The 24,903-nt window shown below is 41.1% G+C and overlaps 1 protein-coding gene across 2 annotated transcripts in view; it reads right to left on the bottom strand.

Annotated features, from left to right (window-relative positions):
* Positions 1 to 24,903, bottom strand: part of MCCC1 (methylcrotonyl-CoA carboxylase subunit 1) — a 73,611-nt gene that overhangs the window by 18,324 nt on the left and 30,384 nt on the right. For both annotated transcript variants that reach the window (XM_081086355.1, XM_081086354.1), the window contains exons 5-13: positions 20,991 to 21,112; positions 20,323 to 20,470; positions 20,116 to 20,237; positions 11,017 to 11,128; positions 9,244 to 9,325; positions 7,584 to 7,711; positions 4,993 to 5,176; positions 2,826 to 2,935; positions 503 to 719 (exon numbers count right to left, since the gene is read on the bottom strand). In XM_081086355.1, coding sequence (XP_080942481.1) covers positions 503 to 719; positions 2,826 to 2,935; positions 4,993 to 5,176; positions 7,584 to 7,711; positions 9,244 to 9,325; positions 11,017 to 11,128; positions 20,116 to 20,237; positions 20,323 to 20,470; positions 20,991 to 21,112 — 1,225 coding nt within the window. The remainder of the gene's footprint in view (positions 1 to 502; positions 720 to 2,825; positions 2,936 to 4,992; positions 5,177 to 7,583; positions 7,712 to 9,243; positions 9,326 to 11,016; positions 11,129 to 20,115; positions 20,238 to 20,322; positions 20,471 to 20,990; positions 21,113 to 24,903) is intronic.

Genomic DNA, 24,903 nt, shown 5'->3' on the forward strand with positions numbered 1-24,903 from the left:
GAACGACGGGTTACTATGATGCGTACTGACCACCAGGGGTCAGATGCTCAAAACAGCATCTGACCCCTGGTGGTTAGTGCTCTCCCATAGGGGGAGCACTGCTCAGCCAGAAGCCAGGCTCATGGCTGGTGAGTGCAGTGAGAGTGGCGAGAGCCTCTCCTGCCACCACAGCAGTCAGACATTTCCCAAGGTCTCCCTGATTGCAAGAGGGCATAGGCCGGGCTGAGGGACCCCCCGCCCCTGAGTGCACGAATTTTGTGCACCGGGCTAGTCCATATATATAAAAGCCTAATATGCAAAGTGTCCCCCCTTGGGAGTTCGACCAACCAGGAGTTCAATCACTTGCTATGACGTGTGCTGTCCACCAGGGGGCGGTGCAGAACGAAGGAAGGCCCTGGCCGGTGGCAGGTAGGGACCCTACCTGTGCATGAATTTCGTGCACTGGGCCTCTAGTTATTCATAAAATCTTGACAAGCAGGGGAAACAGAGATGCATTCCATACCTTGTGTCTGAATTTGAAAAACATCTGACATGGCTTTCTCCTTGAGGATGAGGCCCAGAGCTGCCTGGCATAAAAACTCTTTGGCTGTGGCCTTCTGACTGGGCAGCAGTTCTTCCCGGTGCTGAGGGATGAAGTCAGTGTGCACATTTCCAGCTTTGAACTCTGGGTGGCCAGCCAGCCTGAGGAGGAAGTCAATGTTGGTGTGCAGTCCGACAATCTAGAAAGAGAATAAAGCCCACGTCCCCAAGGAGTGGGGAAAACAACATATTCAGAAAAGCATTTGTATGGCTTCTGCTCCTTTTGCTGAGTATCTTCTACTATTGGCAATTCTCAAGCAAACAATAAAAACCCTACTTCTCCATCACTATATTCTGGACTTAACACTTAAAGCTACCTCTACTATGATAAAGAGGCCACAGGAAATGGTGTTAGTGTAGGTAGTGTGGAAAGACATTTAATTGACTTGGATTAAGAAAGCAATAAATGTTAAGAAACTTAAATGAAATTTATTGGCAAGTCTTTGAAGATGTGCCACTCAGAACACTCCTACAGCAGAAGGCACGATTACTACATTGGGGAGGGGATTGGGTGAAATTACCTCAAAAGAGGTTATAACACTTAAATCCAAATTTTACATACCGATATGAAAATAAAAAGGTATAAAACATAACCCAGTAAACGGAATCAAGGGTAAAGCCAGCTATCTGGGCCTCGAGTTTGTTCATTTGTTTGTTCGTTCATTAATTCACTTGCCATATACTGAGCACCTTTTAGGTGCCAGATCCTCATCAAGATACTGGGGACACGCCCTAACCGGTTTGGCTCAGTGGATAGAGTGTCGGCCTGCAGACTGAAAGGTCCCAAATTCGATTCCGGTCAAGGGCTTGTACCTTGGTTGTGAGCACATCCTCAGTAGGGGGTGTGCAGGAGGCAGCTGATCGATGTTTCTCTCTCATTGATGTTTCTAACTCTCCATCCCTCTCCCTTCCTCTTTGTAAAAAAATCAATAAAATGTATTTAAAAAAAAAAGATACAGTGGACACAGTGAAGAACAAAGCACACAAAGTCCTGGCCTCACAGAGCCTACATTCTAGAAAAAGATAATAAACAATATCTATAAAAAAAATTCTAATATAATGTCAGGTGATATGAAGAAAAATAAGGCTGTCTAAGGGGACAGAGAACAGCAAAGGGTTCTATTTTATTTTATTTTTTACTACAGGCCCGATGCACAAAGTTCGTGCAAGAGTAGGCCTTCCTTCCCCTGGCTGCCGGCACCGGCTTCCCTCTGGCACCTGGGACCTGGGCTTCCCTCACAGCCCCGGCTTCTTCTGGAAGGTCCAGAAGGACGTCTGGTCTAATGAGCATATTACGCTTTATTATTATGTATTTTATTGATTTTAGAGAGAAGAAGGGAGAGGGAGAGGGAGATAGAAACATCAATGATGAGAGAGAATCATTGATCAACTGCCTCCTGTTTACCCACTACATGTCCCCTACTGGGGATCAAGCCCACAACCAGGCCATGTGCCCTGACCGGGAATCAGACTGTGACCTCCTGGTTCATGTGTCGATGAGCCACACCGGCTGGGTAAAGGATCTTATTTTAAATGTGACAGCCTTGACATGACTCTGAGGAGGTGAGCAGTGCCTGAGGGTGGTGGGAGGGAGCCCTGTGATCATGTGTGGGAAGAACATTCTGGAGAGAAACCAGGAGCACATGGCACAAGCTGTGTGTGTCTAACGAATGGCAAGGAGGTCAGTGTGGTTGGAGCCACAGAGATCAGCGGTTTTTAATGACATATAATACTTAGAGGATCATGGGTTAAAAAGCAATCCTTCCGTGAAACTAAATCAGCTGGTACAGGACTTACTGCACCAAGAAAATTAATGTGCTACAAAACAGCAACAAACGATGAAATGGATAAAACTAAACATCATTATTTTCCTTTGGAGAAAATAATACCAACTGTAGGGCACATTTGTATAGCGACCACGTTCCCGTGGTGTAGTGGTGATCAAGTCCGCTCACACACGTGTGGAGCTGGCCTTACCTACAGGATCAAGAGGAATTTCCTATCGATTTCCCTGAAGTATAACATGGACCCTAATAGTTTCAGTCCTGCAAGCTTTCTCTTCCAGCTGGAATCAAGAAGTCGTCAAGCCCACGGGAATTCTCCCACATAAAATGAATCTGATCGTGACAGATGGGCGGCTGGTGGAAATAAGTTGACAAGGACAAAGGCTGACCACTCCTGACAGACGTGCTTGGCTGTGGCGATACAGAGAGCATCAGGGTCACCAACACGGCCCCGTCACTCACATGGTACTGACGAAGGCTGGACCGCAGCTTGGTCAAGGCCGCCTGGCGATCTGCGGCCCACACAACCAGCTTCGCAATCATGGGGTCGTAATGCACTGACACTTCATCCCCTGGAATTGAAAAGCCACAACAACCTCTCAAAGTCAAAACCAAAGGGATACAATGTGATAGCAAGACGTTCTGCTGTGGCTTTATGCACATTTCACACCCAATCCTCACAGACCTCATGACAGATATTGCCCCCACCATTTTATTCATGAGGAACTGAAGCTCACAGGGTTGAAAAACTTATCAAACGTCCAAGGAGGGTGTGGCCATCCTGTCTGTTCAACACCGTGACCCAATGACACCCAGGCCGGTTTCCCCATCCTATCTTCTTCTTGGAAGTCAGAGCAAACTCCCTCTACCTCTCATATCTCAATTGCTCTGCCCTCAGCATTCCCTTCCCCCCACCGTTTCCCTCATCAGACAAATGAGGGTAACCATTCCTCTGTCCTGTGGTTGCTGGGAGGACTGACAATAAAGTGCCAAATGTTGAACCTGGCAGAGCTGATAAACAAATAGCAGTCATCATACAAATCTCAATCACTGGTTAGAAACTAGGTCAATGCAAAAGGCTGTGGTATATTACAGACTACTGTTCTAGACCCTTGTTGTGATTTTGACAGGTCACTTGACGCCTCTAAAACCCAGGGTCTCCAGATGTAAAACCAAGGGGTTGGATTACACTCCCTTATCCATCCATCCACCCTGCCCCCCACTTGCCCACCAACACATATTGAACACCTTGTAGGCCTAGGTTTGAGCAAGGTACTGCAAATATACCATAGAAGACGGCCCCTCCCTTAAGAATCTTACAGTCTGATGGGAAAATAGGCAAGGAATAGGTGACCATAGATAATATGATAAGGGCCAGGCCTGAGGGATGCATGGGACACAGAAGGGGAGTGCTGGGAGAAGCTCCCTGGACTAGGATATCCCTCCCAGTGTCACGATGGGACCCTGGGAGCGCGTCTCAGAATTACGTCTCTTATCCTTTGAGCCCTTTTATTAAGTTACACTGCAAGCTTTGCTGGCCCTACAGGTTTTTTCGTTTCTATTGCAAGGCCCCTCTTTTCTTTCCAAGATGTTCTGCTGTGAAGTTAAAAAATGTACTGACTACCAAATCTTGCTGTGGCTTAGGCAAGAGCTATCAACGTGTTGTCAGTGTATCATCAAGAAGCCCCAATTCCTCATTTTGGCTTTCAAGACCCATACGATTTGCTCTCAGCCTATGTCTGTCTCCAGCCACATTGCCAACGACTTACCATCCTACACCATTTTCCCAGCCACATATTTTCTTACAGTTCTTCAAGTTCACGTTTCTTTAATGTGTTACATCTGCCTACTCAAATCCATGCTAGATTTCCTCTTTTAAAAGTGTCTCACATTAGCTCTTAGTCCTAGAACTGTTAGCACTGCTCTGCAAATTAAGTTAAGGTGGCAACAGACGGTGGTGGCTGAGAGCACAGACTCTGGAGCCAGACTGCCTGGGTCTGAGTCATGGCTGCAAGGGTGATCCTGGGCAAGTCACGTAACTTCTCCGTGTCCTGGTTTCGTCATCTAGAAAATGGGGGTGAGAACACCTACTCATAGGACAGTGCTCCAGGTTAAAGGAGCCTGTACGAAAAGTCACCTAGAACAGCACCTGCACATAGGCGCTAAAGGACTGTTAGCTCTGACCATCGTTACTGGTCAACGCTGAACTGTGAGAGCTCTTGTGCTGTTAGTTTTTACTTTTAACTCCTTTTATTATTGTTTAGCTTGCACTAAGTTTTCATATTAATTCTCCAGCTTGACTTGAAGGCAGGGTGCCTTAGGCATAGCGAATATCAGTCACCTTAAATCATGTTTGGAACCAGGCAAAGTAAAAAATATAAAACAACACACACAAAATTGCTTAAGTTTGATCAAGTACTGCTGCACTTGAAAAAAGAGCCTATTGATTAAACCACTAGTCATTCTTTAAAAATAACTATTCCAGAAGGAAAAAAAAAATGCTGCGAAATCAATTAAATCCTTTATTTTAAAACATACTAGACATTCCCACAAGACACAAGGAAAAGACCCCCATCCATAAATAAGAATGCACTAAAAGTTAAAAAGACTTTGTTTTATTTCCGCTTACCTTGCCGCACCCCAGTCTCAATCCTAGTGGAAAGGTCCGCTGGAGGGGTGGCGAGATGCACCAGTGGTCCGGCCCCCGGCATGAAGTTATTTTGAGGGTCTTCTGCATATATTCTAGCTTCAAATGCGTGGCCCCGGAGAGTTATTTCTTCCTGGTTCAAAGGAATCTTCTCTCCTGCTGCAACCTGGTGACAGAAGAGTATGTACTTCTTATAAAAATCCATCTTAAAGCAGCTATGAGACTAGCAAGTTGATGGTCTTGCCTTTTTTATGGAAAATGTACATTTGGACTTCACAATGAAGCCACATAAAAATTATTATTTTATCCACTGCCTCGAGTATTGGGCAGAAAGAAGATATTTAAAAACAGATGCAGCTTGCCCAGCTGGCATGGCTCAGTGGTTGAGCATCAACCTATAAACCCGGGGGTCACAGTTCGATTCCTGGTTAGGGCACATGCCTGGGTTGTGGGCTCAATCCTCAATAGGGGCGTGCAGGAGGCAGCCTATCAATGATTCTCTCTCATCATTGATGTTTCTACCTCTCTCTCCTTCTCCTTCTCTGAATTCAATAAAAATTAAAAAACAAAACAAAACAGAGGCAGCTTGAAAATAAAGTATTAATTACAATGGTCTTCTAGAGTTTTTAAATAGAAAATGCAAGCAAACTGCTGACTAAATTATAAATATAAAATCAGTGTTATTTTCTATATAATTGAAACTAAGATTTCTTTCTGGCACCATGCTCTCAGTTTTCATCTAAAACATTAGCATTCAGTTATAAAATCAATCTTTTTTTAAAAAAACAGTAAATTATCTGTTGGTGTTCACAGCTATAGGTAAAGTGTAACATTAGACATCTTTGTAATTTTAATCAGCAAGTGAGTGATAAAGCAAAACAGAAAGGGGAACATCATGGTTTTTCAATTTTATTATGTTTATGTACATTGCATAGCACTAGATTATAAACAGAGGAAGGCTATTGGAAGACTTGCTGCTACACTTTCCCTTTAAGTTTTCCTCCAAGATGAGAAAATGACACCCTGAGAAAGCAAAAGCTACAGGGAAAAATCTCTAAGTAACTTAGCATCACATTGAACTAAACAGGTAAGCATAAAACAGAAGCAGGTTCCATCTCTTTAAATATGTAAATAAGGAAAATCAGGAACCACAGCAGTTAGGAATTAAAGGAAAGCGGACGGAACTGAATGTCTTTATGGCACGGTGTTCAAACCACAGACTCTGCAGCCATATTCCCTAGGAACCTTTTATCCTCTGTGATTTCAACAATCTGGACTCTTTTGGGTTACTGCTCCAGAAAAAAAATCTTCCTTTTCCTTGAATTGTGGAAGCATAAGCACTCTTTCCAGAAGATTCTAAACCAACTGCAGTTTTCCTGACACTCATGAACACTCACTAGCCTGATGTGCCTGGTTTTCATTAGCTCCCAAGGCTATAGAGGCCCAGAAGAGTCTTTTGGCTCAATTAAAACCACCAATCAACCCCAAGGAAATTGAAAAAGAAGCATATTGTCCACAGAAGTTCCGAAAAAACCAAAATTATCAAAATAATCAAGACTTTAGCATCACAATATGAAAAAACAATTTAAATTCAGGATATACTGTATATAAAGAACCAAGAATCCCACAGAGATTGACTATTCATCATATGACTTAAAAAACTTTTTTAAAAAAGAAGGCTGAGATACAATCTATTGTTTTCAATAAAGAGAAAAACATGCGAAGCTATTATTAATATTTGAAATAATATGCTTTGTGCACCTCTGGTTTAGGCCAGTGCTTCTCACACTATTAAAATAACAGTTGTGGACTTAAAACTTTTGTAAAACCAGTAGATATGTCACAGCGATGCCAAATTGCTTTACTTTTTTAAAATATTTTTTAAATTGATTTTAGAGATGAAGGGAGAGGGAGAGAGATAGAAACATCACTGATGAGAGAGGATCATTGATTGGCTGCCTCCTGCACGTCCCCTATTGGGGACAGAGCCTGAAACCAGGGCATGTGCTCTGACTGGGAATCGAATCAGGACCTCCTGGTTCACAGGTTGATGCTCAAACACTGAGCCACACTGGCCGGATGCCAAATCACTTTAAAAATTTCTAATCATGTACTGTGACTGTCTCATACTTATCCCACTGTGAGCCAGCAACAGTGTTTAAGTCAACACTTGCCCATGGACCCTTCCTTCCCAACTCTGTGTTAGCTCGTTTCATCTGTCCTGCCTCTAACACCTAATGACAGCCTGGCCAGAATGATGTGGCCCTTGGTAGAGTACCAGGTTTTGGTTTTGAGACCATGTGGCCACCAGCCATCGTCAATAGCAGCAGCTCACCTATTGGCCGCCCCATGCCTGAAGGGAAATGATGGCAACGAACAGATTGGGAATCTGTGTCCATAAAGTGACAATAATGCCATAGCATGAACTGCAGTGTCATCTTTAACCTCCCATTTTCCCGTTCCCATCACAACCAGTAAGAAGTGAACCCTTATCCAAAAGGACACTTTTCTTTAGGAGGCCAGAAGGTCACGCAGTTTCCAAGACTGATATTGAATAGAAAAATCATTCCCACCTTAATCTGCCACTCCACCAAGTCAGTTCCTGTGATCATCTCAGTAACAGGATGTTCCACTTGCAGCCTTGTATTCATCTCCATGAAGTAGAAATCGTGCTTGGAGTCCATAATAAACTCCACAGTTCCTAAAAGTAGAATACAATGATCACATTTCAATAGTATGTAATTAGTAGCCAAGTAAAATATTCCTTGATGTAACAGTTTTACCATTGCGTTCATTCGATGGTACTTTGTATTTCATGAAAAAAATATCTCACATGTTGTAGCAGCAAATGACTCTCAGTCAAAATAGGGAGCCACATGAAATTTTGCAAAAGAAAAATATATTTGGGGTTTCGAGCAAATAGTAAGCCCAAGATATGAAGAAGTGTCAGCTCTCACGCAGTGAGAACATGACTGCCAGGAGTTATTGCGTCAGTTCACCCAGGTCCTGGGAACTGCACCCTGCGGCATCCCATTTCACTCGAACCCTCTGCAGAAAAATACAATATTTTCTCCTTAGTTTTGGGCTCTTGGAAATTTCCTTTAAAAGTCCTTTTGCTGGTGACACATTGAAAGGTTGCTTAGCAACTAAATCTTATGTTAATAATGTATTACCTATTGGCATTTTATTAGGCACTACAAAACTTTTCCAGCTTTATCTATATATATGAAAGGCTAATATGGAAACTGTTCCCTCAGGAGTTCAATTGGGAGACTGGGTGTTCGATCAACCACTATGACGTATACTGACCACCAGGGGCCGGTGCGGAACAAAGGAAGGCCCCAGCCAGCAGCTGGCAGCCAGGGAAGGAAGGCCCTGGCTGGCAGCTGGAAGGCCCCAATCTGCCCTGATCGATGGCCAAGCCTAGGGACCCTACTCGTGCACAAATTTCGTGCACCGGGCCTCCAGTTAAAGTATAAAAATTCATCTACTTTGCCTGGCTGGTGTGCCTCAGTGGTTGAGTGCTGACCCAGGAACCAAGAGGTCATGGTTTGATTCCTAGTCAAGGCACATGCCCGGGTTGCGGGCTCAGTCCCCAGTTGGGGGTGTGCAGGAGGCAGCCAATTGATGATTCTCTCTCATCAGTGATGTTTCTATCTCTCTCTCCCTCTCCCTTCCTCTTTGAAATCAATAAAAATATATTTTTTAAATGTCTTAAAAAGAATGAACCCTAATGTGAACTATGTTCTCTGAGTGATAATAATGTGTCAGTGTAAGTTTACTTATCAGAACAAATGTACCACTCTGATATGGAATGTTGATGGGGGGGAGGCTGTGTGCGTGTGGGGACAGGGAAAATCTCTGTACTTTCTGCTCAATTTTGCTATGAAACTAAAACTGCTGTAAAAAATAAACTTTATTAATTTAAAAAATCAATTTTGTAATTTTTATTTCAAATAAGACAGAAAATATCGAATAGCATTATACATATTAGGATAAGCATTATTTAATAAAATCCTTTTTTCAAACATATATGAATATAAGTATACGCACACACAAACACATATGGTCTCAATATAAAATATGAGTGTGTGTGTTTTTTTTTTTTTTCCTTGTGGATCTGGTCAAAAAGGTTTGAAAGCCACTGATATAAAAGCGATATGTTTCTTTTGCCTCTAAAGCATACATAAATTATTGCTTCTCCTTCTCTTTTAGAAACAAATCTTAGCATACCTGCTCCAACATAATTTACAGCCTTAGCAGCTCGGACTGCAGCTTCCCCAAGCCTTTTTCTTACTTCAGGTTTAATACCAGGCTATGAACAAATATTAAATAAATTTCCATTAGTACTTTGTCCCACTAGAAATTTCCACTCAGATCCAATATTATATATTCATGTAGCAAATATTACATTCAAGAGATAATAATAAAGATAAAAAGCTGTCACAATACCAAAGTTTAATGGTTCTGCTAGTAATTTCTATGAATTGCACATATTCCTCAGCATAATGATATATCTGTGTCCCTTGTTCCTACATAACTTTTATAACTATATGTCTACTTAAAATTAAATGTGTCAATATAGAAACTTTGAACAGTCTCTATTTTAAGATGATAAAGCAATCTGTATCAAGTTGCAATAATTATCTTGGAATATGGTAAACCTTGAGATTCCAAGTTAAAAATGGTTCAGAAAAAGAAATGTATGTCAATAAATAGGCAAAGCTTTTACAATTTTAAGAACTGAGCTCTACAGATATATATTTAAGCAGTCACTGTTCAAAATAAGGCTTTACTGAAATTATTGTTGTTGACATTTACTTCAAAAGGTATAATATACTCTACAACAGAAATCAAAATTTTAATATGCGAATAACAAACTGATTACCAGAAATCTCAGATCCCTGACCTGATAAAACTACATACTGATGAAAACATGCATGGTAGTCTCCCCTTATCCATGGGGACATGCGCAAGATCTCCAGGGGAGCCCTGGCCGGGGTGGCTCAGTTGGTTGGAGTGTTGTCCTGTACACTGAAAGGTGGCAGGTTTGATTCCTGGTCCAGGCACATACCTGGGTTGTGGGTTTGATCCCCAGTTGGGGCACCTGCAGGAGGCAACCAATTGATGTTTCTCTTCCTCTCTAAATCAATAAAGTACTTAAAAAATATATATATATATCTTCATTGGATCCCTGAAACCACAGAGAGTACCAAACCCTATGTCTGTTTTTCGTATACATACAGACCTTTTAACTTAAAGGAAACAATTACAGCTTCTCTTTGACATATCCAAATTGTCAGCATCATTACTCTTGCACTTTGGAGCTATTATTAAGTAAAATAAGGGTTACTTGAACACAAGCATGTAATGTGATAGTCGATCTGATAGCTAAGACAAATACCAAGTGACTAACAGGCAGGTTAGCCTATACAACGTGGATACACTGGACATAGGGGTGATTCACATCCCAAGTGGGATGGCATAAGATTTCATCACACTACTCAGAATGGTGTGCAATTTAAAACTTATAAATTTTGAGGAATTTTATTATATTTTTGGAATTTCTGACAATATTTTCAAACCACAATTGACCATGGGTAACTGAAGCTCTAGTTAAGGGGGGACTACTGTATATAAGCTTGAACAAGAAAAGAAGCCTGCGGCAATAGCAGGCTCTAAAGAAATGTAAATCCAAAAATAAGTAAAACCACACCCGGATGGTGTGGCTCAGTGGTTGAGCATCGACCCATGAACCAAGAGGTCACTGGTTTGATTCCCGGTCAGGGCACATGCCTGGGTTGCAGGCTCCATCCCCGAGGGTGGGGGGCAGGGGGGTGTGGGGGCGTGGAGAGAGGGGGCTTTATCCTTATACTACTACTTGGAAGCAGCTGTCCAGCAGGACTTTGGGGGAGACACTAGCTTCACAGATTTCTGATATGAAAATCAGAGTGACTAGTGTTTCCATTACAGAGAAGATTGCAAACTTCTTTACAAGGTCCTTACCCCTGGGGCTTCCTCAATGATCTTCTGATGCCTCCTCTGGACACTACAGTCTCTCTCAAACAAGTACACAGCATTGCCATGGTGATCACCAAACACCTGGACTTCTACATGCCTATTTAAAAGCAAACACTCATGTTAACATACTTTCCTAAGGATGAAAAGTATCACATTCCACAAGCCAGGCTATTGTCCAAGGTGACCAGGATTCCTCTATTTTTATTTTACACATGATGGGATATTTTTACCTCAAAACAGAGAATATGAATTTAGAAACAGAACTACAGCAAACCTTATAAACACCCAATGAAAAACGTTCCATTTACTGGATGAACATTAAAGAAAAATAAAATGAAATAACTAGGAAATAAGAAAAGACAGAAAACACAAAAGACTATATAGGTTGTCCCAGAAAAATGTATACACACTTTGAGAGCTGATAGCTTAATTTTTAAAGTGAAACGTACTTAAATAAACACTGCCTTTATAATTATACAAAGTGTGTGTATAGATTTTTGGGGGAACACCCTATATTTATGACCTCAGAGTGGGGCAAGGTTCAAAAAGTGCAAACTGTTAAGGCAAATACTGGTAAAGCTGACTATTTAATAATTATAAGTTATACTCTTATTTCATATATCCTCAAAAAGCCAATGAAAACTTTTTTATGATCAGGATATTTTTTTTTTAATCAACTCTTATAGTCTGATTTTTTAAACTATGACAGATTGAAAATTTAAATATTAAGAAATAAATTAATATGGCTCATTAGTTTTTAAGACTATACTAACATTAAGTCATAAAAAAACAAAAAGGCACTTAAATGTTGAGTATAAAAATAGCAAAATTATGAGAAATCATATTAAGAGTAAACATACATAACACTTATGAAAACAAGGCTAACACAGACCATCTGGTGAATGAATACAAGAAAGCATTCTTCTCAGTAGGCTTATTGTGATATGTTCACACTGTAGTTCACCTCACAGACACACCACCATAACACAGACACGAGTGATCAGCAAATGTTTCCCCCATTGACTAGTTAAAACAAAAACTGTCAAACCTAGAAGAAAATTTTAAAAAAACAGGAAGTCAGAGACGTGGGGAGGAGGGCATGGAGAGATTAACCAAAAAACTTATATGCATCTATGTATGCCCAGGGACACAAACAATAGAGCTGTGAAGGCCCGGGGGTGGGGTTGGGGTGGGGAGTGGGGCAGTGAAGAGGGGCAATAGGGGGAAAAGGGAGGGACATCTGCAATACTGTCAACAATAATTTCTTTAAAAACAAAACAAATAAACCAGGAAGTCAGTTCTGGCCAAGTGGCTCAGTTGGCTGAATTAATTCCCAGGGAGGGCACATCCCCAGGGTACAGGCTGGGTCCCTGTAGGAGTGTGCAGGAGGCACCCAATTGATGCTTCACTCGAACATCCATGTTTCTCTCTCTCCCTCTTCCTTTCTCACTCTCTAAAAAAAAAAAAAAAATCTTAAACACACACACACACACACACACACACACACACAAAACAAGAAGTCCCCTAAATGTCCTGTTCAGCAGTGGCTCAGAGCTGTTCCTTTCTGTTCATTCCATAAAATACTTCATTAAACCACTTGGGAAAATTAATTTTCTTGATTTATCAGTTCCACTGGATGGGCCATTCGGAAATCTTCCTACCTGTCCAACACAATAGAAGTTGATTTCTTCCTTTTGGATTTGCCTTCTTGACCTTTCCTCCTCTTTTTATTTATCCTTAAGCTAACATCACCAAATACACTCTTCTTATTATTTTGAACAAATTGTCTAATATTCTTAGGTCCTTGTCTAATATTCTTCCTTTATTATATCTGAGTTTCTAATCTGTATCATTTTCCTTGACAAATTGCCTCAAATTTTGTCTGAGGACATGTTTATTCCTCCTGCATGTCTGAGGGTAATTTCATTGCATATAGAATTCTAGGTTTGTGTTTTTTCCTTTCAACATTTTATATAGATTCCACTCCACTTGATTCTTGCTTGCATGGTTTCTGTGAGATGTCTGATGGACTACAGGAAGTTTCGCCTCTCTGGCTTTTTCTAAGATGTCCTATTTGTCTTTGTTTTCTTTTTTTTTTTTAATTGATTAAGATATTACATATGTGTACCCTCTACCCGCCCCCCCCCCCGCTCATCCCCTCACCCCCCCGTTGTCCGTGTCCATTGGTTAGTCCTATATGCTTGCATATTAGTCCTTTGGTTGATCCTTCCCCCTTGCCCCCACCCTCCCCTACCTTCCCTCCAAGGCCCGACAGTCCAATCAAAGCCTCTCCGTCTCTGGATCAGTCCTTGTTCATCAGTTTATGTTGTTCATTATATTCCACAAATAAGTGAGATCTTGTGGTATTTATCCGCTCTCCAGTTCCATCGATGCTGTGGCAAATGGTAAGAGTTCCTTTTTCTTCTTCCTCTTCTTAAAGAATACCTTTCAGCATTTCATATAATGCTGGTTTGGTGGTGATGAACTCCTTTAGCTTTTCCTTATCTGTGAAGCTCTTTATCTGACCTTCAATTCTGAATGATAACTTTGCTGGATAAAGTAATCTTGGTTGTAGGTTCTTGGTATTCATCACTTTGAATATTTCTTGCCACTCTCTTCTGGCCTGCATGGTTTCTGTTGAGAAATCAGCTGACAGTCGGATGGGTACTCCCTTGTAGGTAACTGACTGTCTTTCTCTTGCTGCTTTTAAGATTCTCTCCTTATCTTTTGCTCTTGGCATTTTAATTATGATGTGTCTTGGTGTGGTCCTCTTTGGATTCCTTTTGTTTGGGGTTCTCTGCGCTTCTTGGACTTGTAGGTCCATTTCTTTTACCAGGTGGGGGAAGTTTTCTGTCATTATTTCTTCAAAAAGGTTTTCAATATCTTGCCCTCTCTCTCCTTCTGGTACCCCTATAATTCTGATGTTGGTACGCTTGAAGTTGTCCCAGAGGTTCCTTACACTATCTTCATACTTTTTGAATCTCTTTTCTTTTTTCTTTTTCGGTTGGGTATTTTTTGTTTCTTTGTATTTCAAATCTTTGACTTGATTCTTGGGATCCTCTTGTCTGCTGTTGGATCTCTGTAAAATATTCTTTATTTCAGTCAGTGTATGCTTAATTTCTAGTTGGTCCTTTTTCATGTCCTCCATGGTCTCACTATACTCCTTGAGGGATTCATTAAATTTATCGGCGATTTCCATAAAATTCTTGAAAAACCTTATAAACGTGGCCTTGAACTCTATATCCAGTCGTCTGTCCTCCTCCATTTCTGACAATTGTGACCTGTTTCTCTGTCTCCGCATTTTGGCTGCTTCCCTGTGTTGATAGAGTGTCCCTGCACGCCAGGTGTCCTGTAGGGCCCAGTAGCTCAGCCTCCCCAGTTACCTGGGGTGGACACTCTTGGTGCACTCTTGGTGCCTTGGTTGATGTAGGATCACTGGGAGGAATTGACCTCCAGGCCAATTGGCTGTGGGAAGCAGCTGTGTCTGAAGTGGGAGAATGGTCCCCCTCTGACCACTGGGTACAGTGGCTCCTGTATCTAAGGAGGTGCTAATTCAGCCCCTGCCTGAGGCCTCACAGCCGGGCCACGAAGAGGCTCAGCTGTGAAGCAATGCAAGCCGCTGCGGGGCCTTGGGCCTTCTCTTGGAAGTTCCGGGTCTGGCTGGCCCGGCTGCAGTTAGGTAATTATCAGGTTGCAAAGGGCCGGGGCATTCACATGCAAAAGCCTCTGCCGCAGCCTGGGTGGGGCGGGGTCTCAGGGAGTCAAAAGGCCGGAGAAAGAAGCAATGGCTGATTCTCCACGCCCGGAGTCGCGCGTCTCAGTGTCCCGGTAACGGCTGCAAGCACCTCTGAGGGAAATCCGCCCTCAAGTTCGCCCGCTGCCGCCTGAGAGAGCAGCCTCTCCCCGTATGTGTCCTGGGTCCCCAGAGACTTCCCAGAACCGGAGATCAGAGCAGTCGGGAGCTTGTGATTCAAAAAGACAGCCGCGTCCTCAGGTGCCACCCCCTTTCCGCGCGCGAGCCGCCGCCGTACCTCTGCACGCAGCCTCCGCAGCTCCTCTGGCTCTCAGCGTGCTTTTCTTGTCTTCTAGTTGTAGAAATTACACTCAGCCAGCCTTCCTGTTGTTCTGGACGATGTTTGCTCCGTCCTTTGGGATAATTTTCAATTGCTGTGGGAGGCGACTATTTCCCGGTGTTTATGCCGCCATCTTAGTTTCTCCTGTCTTTGTTTTCTTATGTTTGAATATAATTTTAAAATTTCTTTGACGGTTATCCTCTTTGATGTCCTCTGAGCTTCCTGGTTCTGTAGTGTGGTGTCTGTCATTAATTTTGGGAACATTTTGGCCATTATTACTTTGAAATAGTTCTCCCATTCCTTTTTCTTCTTGTATTCAAATAAGCACATTACACCTTTAAAAGTTGTTCTGCAGTTAGATAGTTCAGTTATGTTGTATTTATTTTCATTCTCACTTCTCTTTGTATTTGTTTGGGAAGTTTCCATTGACATATGTTCAAGGTCACTGATTCTTTCTCCAGCTGTGTCTAGTTTACTGATTAGTCCATCAAATGCATTCTTCCTTTGTTATGGTGTTCTTTATTTCTAGCATTTTCATTTGATTTTTTCTTAAATTTCTATCTCTTTGTTTATATTACCCTCTGTTCTTGCATGTTTTTTTTACTTGTTCCATTAGAGCACTTAACATATTAACCACTTACTTTAAATTCCATAGATAATCCCAAAATCTGTGTCACATCTCAGTCTAGTTCTGATACTTGCATTGTACTTCAAATTGTGCTTTTTTTTTTTTTTTTTTTTTTTTAGCTTTAAGGCTTGGAATTTTTTTTTAAAAAAATCCAGATGTGATGGTCCTGGCTGGTGTGGCTCAATTGGTGGAAGCATCGTACAATACACACCAAAAGGTGGTGTGTTTGATTCCCGGTCAGGACACATATCCAGGGTGTAGTTCCATTCCTAGTCAAGATGCGTGCGGGAGGCAACCAATCAATGTTTCTCTCTCACATGGATGTTTCTCTCTCCCCTCCTCTCTTTAAAATCAATTAAAATAAATATACAAAAAAGGAAAGGAAGGAAGGAGGAAGGGAGGGAGAGAGGAAGGGAGGAAACCGGATGTGATGTATCCCATACCAGGAACGGAGGCACAGGCCTTTAATGTTTAATGTTGATCCGTTTGGAGGCATGTTGTGTTCAATGTCTGCGGCAGCTGTCGGTGCCAGAGGCTTCACTTTCCTCATGTCCTTGGTTACTTTTCTTGCTCCTGTTGTCTTGGGGCTTCAACGAGAACTGCTTTCTGGACAGGGTCTGCGTCCTGCACTTCTTTCGGTTGGAACCTCTGTGATTACACGGGAGCCCTGGTGACATGGCAGGGTGTAGGGCAGGGAAAACACCCTATGATCTAGGATTCAATCTCAGTGTTTCACGTGGCCTGACCCTGTGCCTCAGCAGTGTTTCCTCACACTTTTCACCCTTAGGTACAGTGGGCAGGTTAGAGGTTAGACTTGGCCGGCTGCCCTTCCCCCAGGACAGAAACGGGTCTGGCAGTTTCCCTGGGAGTGTTGGCCTTGGTTTCTGAGAATAGACTGCTCTGGGCCTATTTCAGAAGGTTACTTTTCTACCCCCCAACCCCAAAATTTTAAGAAATGTTGCTTAGATTTTCACTGTGAGAACTTGGTGGGATTCCTGGCAATAGAACGAATGAAAAGTTGGGAGGCCCCCCTAACACTGGGGCTTAAGGATTTTCTCACTATCAAGCTCGTCCACAGTCAACCTCCGGCAATTTGTCAAAATTCCCATTTCAGTGTCCCTGTAAGTCTAGGGCTCCAGCGGCTTCTGCTGCCGGCAGGCGGATCCTGACTGCTTCTCGGTGCTCACATGCCTGCCAGACTTTGGGATGGCTTCCCTGTGCCCTCAGTTCTCTTCTGGGTCTAAGTCACTGACTTTCATTCTGTCCAGCTTTCTGCTTGCTCTTCAGATGTAACAGCTTCCAAGCGCTTTCCACGCTGGAGCCGAACAACCTGATTTTCAAATTACAATGATAAATGTCTACCTTCTCCGGACCCACCCTTATCTTTCAGCTGCTCCAGAGAGGACGGCACTGTAGCCGGGGCTCCAGGTTCAGGAAGGAACGTGCTGGGGCCACACCAAGAGCAGAACACAACAGTTTTTATTCTGAGGTCGCAAAACTTGGGCACAGTTTTCCCACGGCTGCGTGCGAAGGAAGATCACCGAGGACCCGTGTTTTCCGTTTTGATTCTGTAATCACCAAGTCACTTGTGTCCTTTTCCTTTTTTTTTTTTTTTTTAATTGATTTCAGAGAGGAAGAGAGCGATAGAAACATCAATGATGAGAGAGAATCATCGACTGGCTGCCTCCTGCACGCCCCCTACTGGGGATCCAGCCCGCAACGTGGGCATGTGCCCTTGACCGGAATCAAACCTGGGACCCTTCAGTCCGCAGACCGGCGCTCTATCCACTGAGCAAAACCAGCTAAGGCTCGCCTTTTCCTTTTGCTGACTCATCTTTTCTGCTGCTTGACCTAAGGTAGAGGATCTGGAGCACCATCTCAGAACCAATCCTAGCCGCTCCAGCCAGCCACTGGGGGTCTGGCTAGACTAGATTCTGGTAGGTGGACACAGCTGGATTCTATTAGGAATGCCTTGATATTTTCTAAAAGTTCTAAAGTTGTTATTTTCCTAGTGACATTTTAAATTCACATAGATTATTTATTGACTATGAAGTGAGGACGGAATCCGGGTTCTCTTATTACCCTCCAAATAGTACACTTTGAAGACCATTTTCTGTCCCAGCCTTTCAGATAAACACAGTAACTGATCAGATCTAGAAAACATCCTGTATGTACTTTTCTCAGTTACCAGCATCATCTTGACAATTTTCTCACACTCCACTAATTCAACAGGTAGCTATTTAGCAGGATATAACATACTACATTCAGAACAATTATCATGATATTAAAATATTATTACTAGAAAATACAGCACAGAAATATATAGAAATGTTAATATAGAGAACGAGATTATGAGTGAGTTTGTTTTCCAACTCCTGTATTTTCCGAAAATTTGTAATGTATTCACATTACTTCTATATTTAAAAAAATATTATTGATGCCTATCATGAAAGTAGTGTGCCAGGTAGTAATATATAGGGGAAAAGGAAAAAGAAATATACTAGCAGGTCCTTGATTCCCAGGAGTTTCCCAGCTATTGGAGGAATAAATTACAATGTGAGGTAATATGTAGCTAACGTTTCCCAAGGAAAGAATTTACAGCTTCAAAAAATGTTGGAGCATGGAGTTACAGTCACCGAAATAGCTGGCTGATGTGTCCACAGCAATCTAACTCCAGAGTATGCCCCTTGGAGAGTCGGCCTATTCTTCTGGAAAGATGCTGCAGGAGGAAGCCCTGGTTTATCTTAGATTCTCCTCTGTCTTTTCCTGGCTTCCCACTAGCAGGCGGCATTATGTTATGTGCTCCTAATCAACTGGCCGATTTTAAGGTTGACCTTTTTTTTTTTTTTTAACAAACTCTAAATGAATTTAATTTGCTGTGCCATGTTCAGGGACAGTTCTAAGCTTGTATGGTCTGAAACAAAAACTATTTGGGGGCCCTCTTTAAAAAGAAGACACAATTAGGTACTGGAACTTGGAAGAGGTTCATGCAAGGGAAGCTTCAGCTCATTACCTTCAAGGTAAATCCCTCTCTAGTCTTTATCAGGTCACTGGACATACAGGATAACTATATCTATATCTATATAAATTACCCAAAAGCCTATGAAACAGGAAGCTTTTATAACCAGTACCTTATTTTGAGCAATAGGCATAAAAAGAAAACTCCAGAAAATAAAAATTAGATATTTACATGGCATTTGTTATTGTGGTACCTGGAGTAGCAGTTTAGTGCAGTGGCTTAGAGTGTGAATTTTAGAGTCAAACTGCCTGGGTTGAAATCCAAGCTCCACTACATCTTAGCTGGGAAACCTCAGGCAAGTTATCTGATGTGACTGTTCTGTTGCTCAGTATCCTCACTTGCAAAATGGGAATACTACCCATCTAAAGGGGCTCTTGCAAGAATTAGATTAGAATTTGGACAGCAAGATTAGTTAGTATATGTAAAATATTTAGGACCCAGCATATGGTGAGTGCAATAAAAGTGTGAGCTGTTAGTATTACTTGTTAACACATCACTTACAATTATAATTCAGTTGGGTAACTATTTCCATTTTCTGAACATCTCAACTGATGCTTACAGAGTTCTGTAAAATATAGCTTAATTTCTTTTTTGTTTTTGTTTTTAGAAAGGTGACATGGGCACATAGTAACCTAAAGATAGATGAGGTGTGATTGTGCTAGTGTGCTCTTGAAACACATTGGTTAATCCTCAGTCAAGGATATTTTTCCCCCCATTGATTTTTAGAGAGAGTGGAAGGGGCGGGGGGGGGGGGGGCGGGCAGGGGAGAGAAACATCGATGTGATAGAGACATCAATCGGTTGCCTCCTGCACACGCCCTGACCGGGCCAGGATCTGGCCTGCAACCTAGGTACATGCCCTTGACCGGGAATCGAACCCGGACCATTGGGTCTACAGGCCGACACTCTAACCACTGAGCAAAAGCAGCCATGACAATATAGCATAATTTCTTACAGGAATTTTTTTATTTTAAAAAGACCTTAAGTTACATCAAAAAGTAATGGACTGAATGAATTAATGGCATCTTAATATTATGGAACCAATATTAAGGTCAACAAAAAGAATGAGATCTATATTTACTGACATGGAAAGATCTCTGATATAATATTAACATGCAATATTATATAAGATTTGATTCACTGTTCTGTATGTATGTTGTATTCTGTTTGTATATGTATAAATGTATCTATTCACATAGAAAATGCCTGGAAGTACGCATACCATAACATTATAGTGGGTACATCAGGGGTGGGATTGGGGAATGTATGTACTTATGTCCTACTAGAACTTTGTATTTTATATAATGTGCATGCATTTTTTATAATTTAAAATATCTGAGTCAGAAAAAAAAAAGCTAACCCCACCTTGGAGTGTCCACAAACTTCTCAATCAGCATAGCGTCATCATTGAAAGACTTCTTCGCTTCCCTCCGGGCTGATTCCAACTGTTCTTGAAATTCTTTTTCCGATCTAGCGATCCTCATACCCTAAGACGAAAGGTAGATTTGACGACAACAGAAATAAAACAAAGGAGAGTAGCCGGAAATGGAAAACATGAGCGCGCAGTCTTACTTTTCCTCCTCCACCACGGACGGCTTTGATCATGACGGGGTAGCCGATCCTCCCAGCATGCTCTCTCAGGCACTGGTCTGTCTGGTCCTCACCGTGATAACCTTCCACTACAGGCACTCCAGCAGCAGCCATTATGGATTTGGATGTACTTTACAACAAAAAAGCCCAAGATACCCAAATTCTATGAAATTTCATACAAGAGAAACAAATACAGCCCAGTCTACAAAATATAATGGAACTTTTAATTTTATGTTTAATTTTTTCTTTTTTATTGAATTTATTGGGGTGATATCAGTTAATAAAATTTTATAGGTTTCAGGTGTATAATCCTATAATATATCATCTGTATTATAATGGAACTTTTCAAAGAAAACATCCCATAGATAAAGAAAAAAACTATAGTCTGAGATAACAAATATTAATACAAATATTAAAATATCTGTTGATTTCCCTCAATCCAATTTTTCATGTGGTAACTCATCCTACCTTGTTTTTATCCCCCCGAAAGAATTAGCATGTTGATTAGAAATAATAATTAGCTGAGTATTTTTCTGAAGTGGCAGATAAACAACTTATGGCTATGACAACAAAAGTGTATTATTAGCATGTCTATTATAGGTAAAATAAATCATTTCAATTGACCTTATTTAAAAAATATACACTCATACCTCTTTATACCCATGTCCCTAATTGCAGATGAGGGAGGACCTATAAAAATAATTCCTTCTTGCTTACATAGTTCGGCAAATTCCATGTTTTCTGAAAGAAAACCGTACCCAGGATGGATAGCCTAGAAGCGAGAAATGAAAAGACAAATTTACTAGCATTCCACTGGCAAACTGGGATGCAGGCGGCATCTCTTTCCTGTGGGGAGGCCTCCCTGTATGCTGGTGATGCCTACACTACGCTATCAAAGCCTGTTTCCAAGCAGACATCTGAAACATTCACACTGAAGTTCTGAAGTCTTACCTGAACCAGAAGAATCTGTATTTCTTTTTGTTGTGGTAATAAATACATGAGATAAACCTCTATTTTAACCACGTTGACGTGCACAATTCAGTGGCATTAAGCACATTCACCAGGCTGGGCAACCATTACCAACAACCATCTCCAGAACGCTGTCATCACCCCACACAGAAACTCTGTGCCATGAAACACTAACCCCCCACTGCCTGGTAACGTTCCGTCTCACAAATTTTACTTTCCGTCTCTATGAATTTGTTTATTGTAGGAACCTGATATAAGTGGAATTGTACAAACTTACCCTTTTGTGTCTGGCTTATTTCACGGAGCAGAATGTTTCCCAGGTTCATCCATGTAGTAGCATGAATCAAAATTTCATTCCTTTTTTAAGGCTGAATAATAGTCCCTGTATGTATATATTCGACACTTTGTTTACCACTCACCTGTTTCCACCTTCTGGCTATTATGAAAAAAGCTGCTATACACATTGATGTGCCCGTATCTCTTTGAGTCCCTGCTTTAAATTCTTGTAAGTATAAATCTACAAGTGGAATGGATGGATCAGAGGAATCTGTATTTTAATTTATAATAATACTGCTTTTAGGGTAGAATGTCAAGGAGGATAAGTAGGAGTAAAGGTAATGGGGATTTCTTGACTCTGCCTTCATATAGAGCTGGCTTAGAACTGAAACTGTGGAACCCACAAGCTGAGAAGAACACACTACCACAATCACACGCCATCTATCTTCAGGTTGCTATGTGCCCATGTCACCTCTCTAAAAAGATAACTAAGAAGCAAACAAAAAGTCATATGCTAAAGCCTGTATATACTTTAGTGAAAGAGAACCACCTCAGACTTTTGCCTAGTTACTTGCAAGTTCCTCAGAGTTTTAACAAATTTATGTATCTGGATTTCTCGCTCACCAAAGGGGACAATCGGTGACCCAAGAACAGTGTGTTTTCTTAGGGCAAACATGCCAACAGCAAAGAGGGAAGACACACAGGGAAGCAAACAGTTGCAGCTCAGATTGTTTGGTGAGGGATTAAGCAACTCGGTCTCCCACTTCAGTAGCCCTCAGGACATCTGCTCTTCTAAAATAATAATTATAACCAACTGAATATAAAAAGAAAGCTCTGCCAACCCTATTTCAAAATAGTTGCGCTTAAAGGACATTTCAACATTAAAGCAGTAAGCTCCCAATGTCTGGGAAACTCATGTGAATAGAAAAACCTGTATCTTACTGATGGCAAACAACAACATGCTAAATACTGAATAAAATGCGACACGTCACATTTTGATGTCAGTTTGGAATTTTGTTTCTTTCACACCAATGCTCAGTTTCAGACATTTTCTATGAAATGGTCAAATGTTATGTATGCTAGGCAAACTGAAAAAGATCTACATTCAGTCCTCCCTGGTTTATAAACAGCTTTTCTTTTTTATTTTTTTTCGGTATGATTTACATATATAACATTCACCCATTTATAGTTTCATGAATGTAGTAAATTTATACAATTGTGCAACTATTACTACAATCCAGTTTTAGAACACTTCTTTCACTCAAATAAGTTCCTGTGTGCCCATGTGCATAACTAATTAATTCTTACTTCTAGAACCAAGCAACTTACTGACCTGCTGTCTCTATAGTTTCACTTTTTTTTTAAAGAAATTTCCTAGATACGTAATCATACAGTACACATAGTCTTATGTGTCTGAATTATTTAACTTGGTGTAATTTGGGGGGGAGGGAAACATTTTAAATATATTTTTTTATTGATTTCAGAGAGGAAAAGAGAGGGAGAGAGAGATAGAAACATCAACGATGAGAGAGAATCACTGATCGGCTGCCTCCTACACACCCCCTATTGGGGATTGAGCCCACAACCCGGGCATGTGCCCTTTACTGGAATCGAACACAGGACCCTTCAGTCTGCAGGCCCGACACTCTACCAGCCGTGGGCAAACTACGGCCCGCGGGCCGGATCCAGCCCGTTTGAAATGAATAAAACTAAAAAAAAAAAAAAGACCGTACCCTTTTATGTAATGACGTTTACTTTGAATTTATATTAGTTCACACAAACACTCCATCCATGCTTTTGTTCTGGCCCTCCGGTCCAGTTTAAGAACCCATTGTGGCCCTCGAGTCAAAAAGTTTGCCCACCCCTGCTAGCCACTGAGTCAAACTGGCCAGGGTACTTAGCATAATTTTTTTTAAAATGTATTTTATTGATTTTTTACAGAGAGGAAGGGAGAGGGATAGAGAGTTAGAAACATCGATGAGCGAGAAACATCGATCGGCTGCTTCCTGCACACCCCCTACTGGGGATGTTCTCACAACCAAGGTACATGCCCTTGACCAGAATCGAACCCGGGACCCTTCAGTCCGCAGGCCGGCGCTCTATCCACTGAACCAAACCGGTTAGGGCAACTTAGCGTAACTTTTTGAGGTTCATCCTTGTTAATTGTCTGCATCGGTAGTTTATTTCTTTTTATAGAATTGATTCCACTATGATATGCTACATTTAGTTCATGATTTCATTTAGATTTTTTTCCAGTTTGGGGCCATTATGAATAGTGCTGTTATGAACATTCATACAAGCCTATTTTTCGTTTCTCTTGGGTAAATGCTCAGGAGGGCAACTGTTGGGTCAAAATATGGGTAAGTATATGTTTAAATTTTTAAGTTTTCTAAAGAAGCTGTCCTATTTTGCATTTCTACCAGCAGTATCTGATGGTTCCAAGTTTCTCCAAATTCCTGCCAACACTTATCTGTCTTTTATATTTATAACATCCTAGTGAGTGTGAAATGGTATAGAACTGTGGTTTTCATGTCAATTTCCCTAATGACTAATGATATTGAGTATCTCTTATTGGGCTTATTGCCATTTGTGTATCTTCTTTGGTGATGTGTCTATTCAAATCTTTTGCCCATTTTCTTCAATTAGGTTGTTTGAGTTGTAAAGTATTCCTTAAAAATTCTGGATACCACTCTTTATCAAATATATGTTATGCACATATTTTCTCCCAGTCCATGGCTGATCTTTTAAGTTCTTAATGGTTTCATTTGAAGAGCAAAAGTTTTAAATTTTGGTGAAGTTTATTTTATCAATTTTTTCTTTTATGAATCTTGCTTATATTATATTGAAGAAATTATTGCCTAATCCTCTCAAAGATTTTCTCTTACGTTTCCTTCCAGAAATTTTATAGTTGTAGGTCTTCCATTTAGATATATGCTACATTTCAAGTTATTTTTGTTTTTTATGAAAAGTGTAAGGTAAGAGTGTAGGAACTAGATGTTAGGTTCATCTTTTTGCATATAGATAGCCAATTGTTACAGCACCATTTGTTGAAAAAACCACCCTTTCCCTATGACATTACTTTACCTTTATTCAAAAATTAATTAACCATAAATGTGCAACTTTCTATTCTGTTCCACTAACCTGTATATTTATCCTTCTGTTAACACACTGTTGGTTACTGTAGTTTTATAATGAGTTTTGAAATAGAGGGTCTAAATCCTATACCAAACATGTCACACTTGCAGTTGGTAGGCTGCATGCCTCGTTTAAATGCCCTACAATTTGTTAGTCTTTTCAAACTTGTTTTAACTATATGCT

Source organism: Myotis nattereri (assembly GCF_964212035.1).
Source record: "Myotis nattereri genome assembly, chromosome: 3".
Lineage (NCBI taxonomy): Eukaryota > Metazoa > Chordata > Mammalia > Chiroptera > Vespertilionidae > Myotis > Myotis nattereri.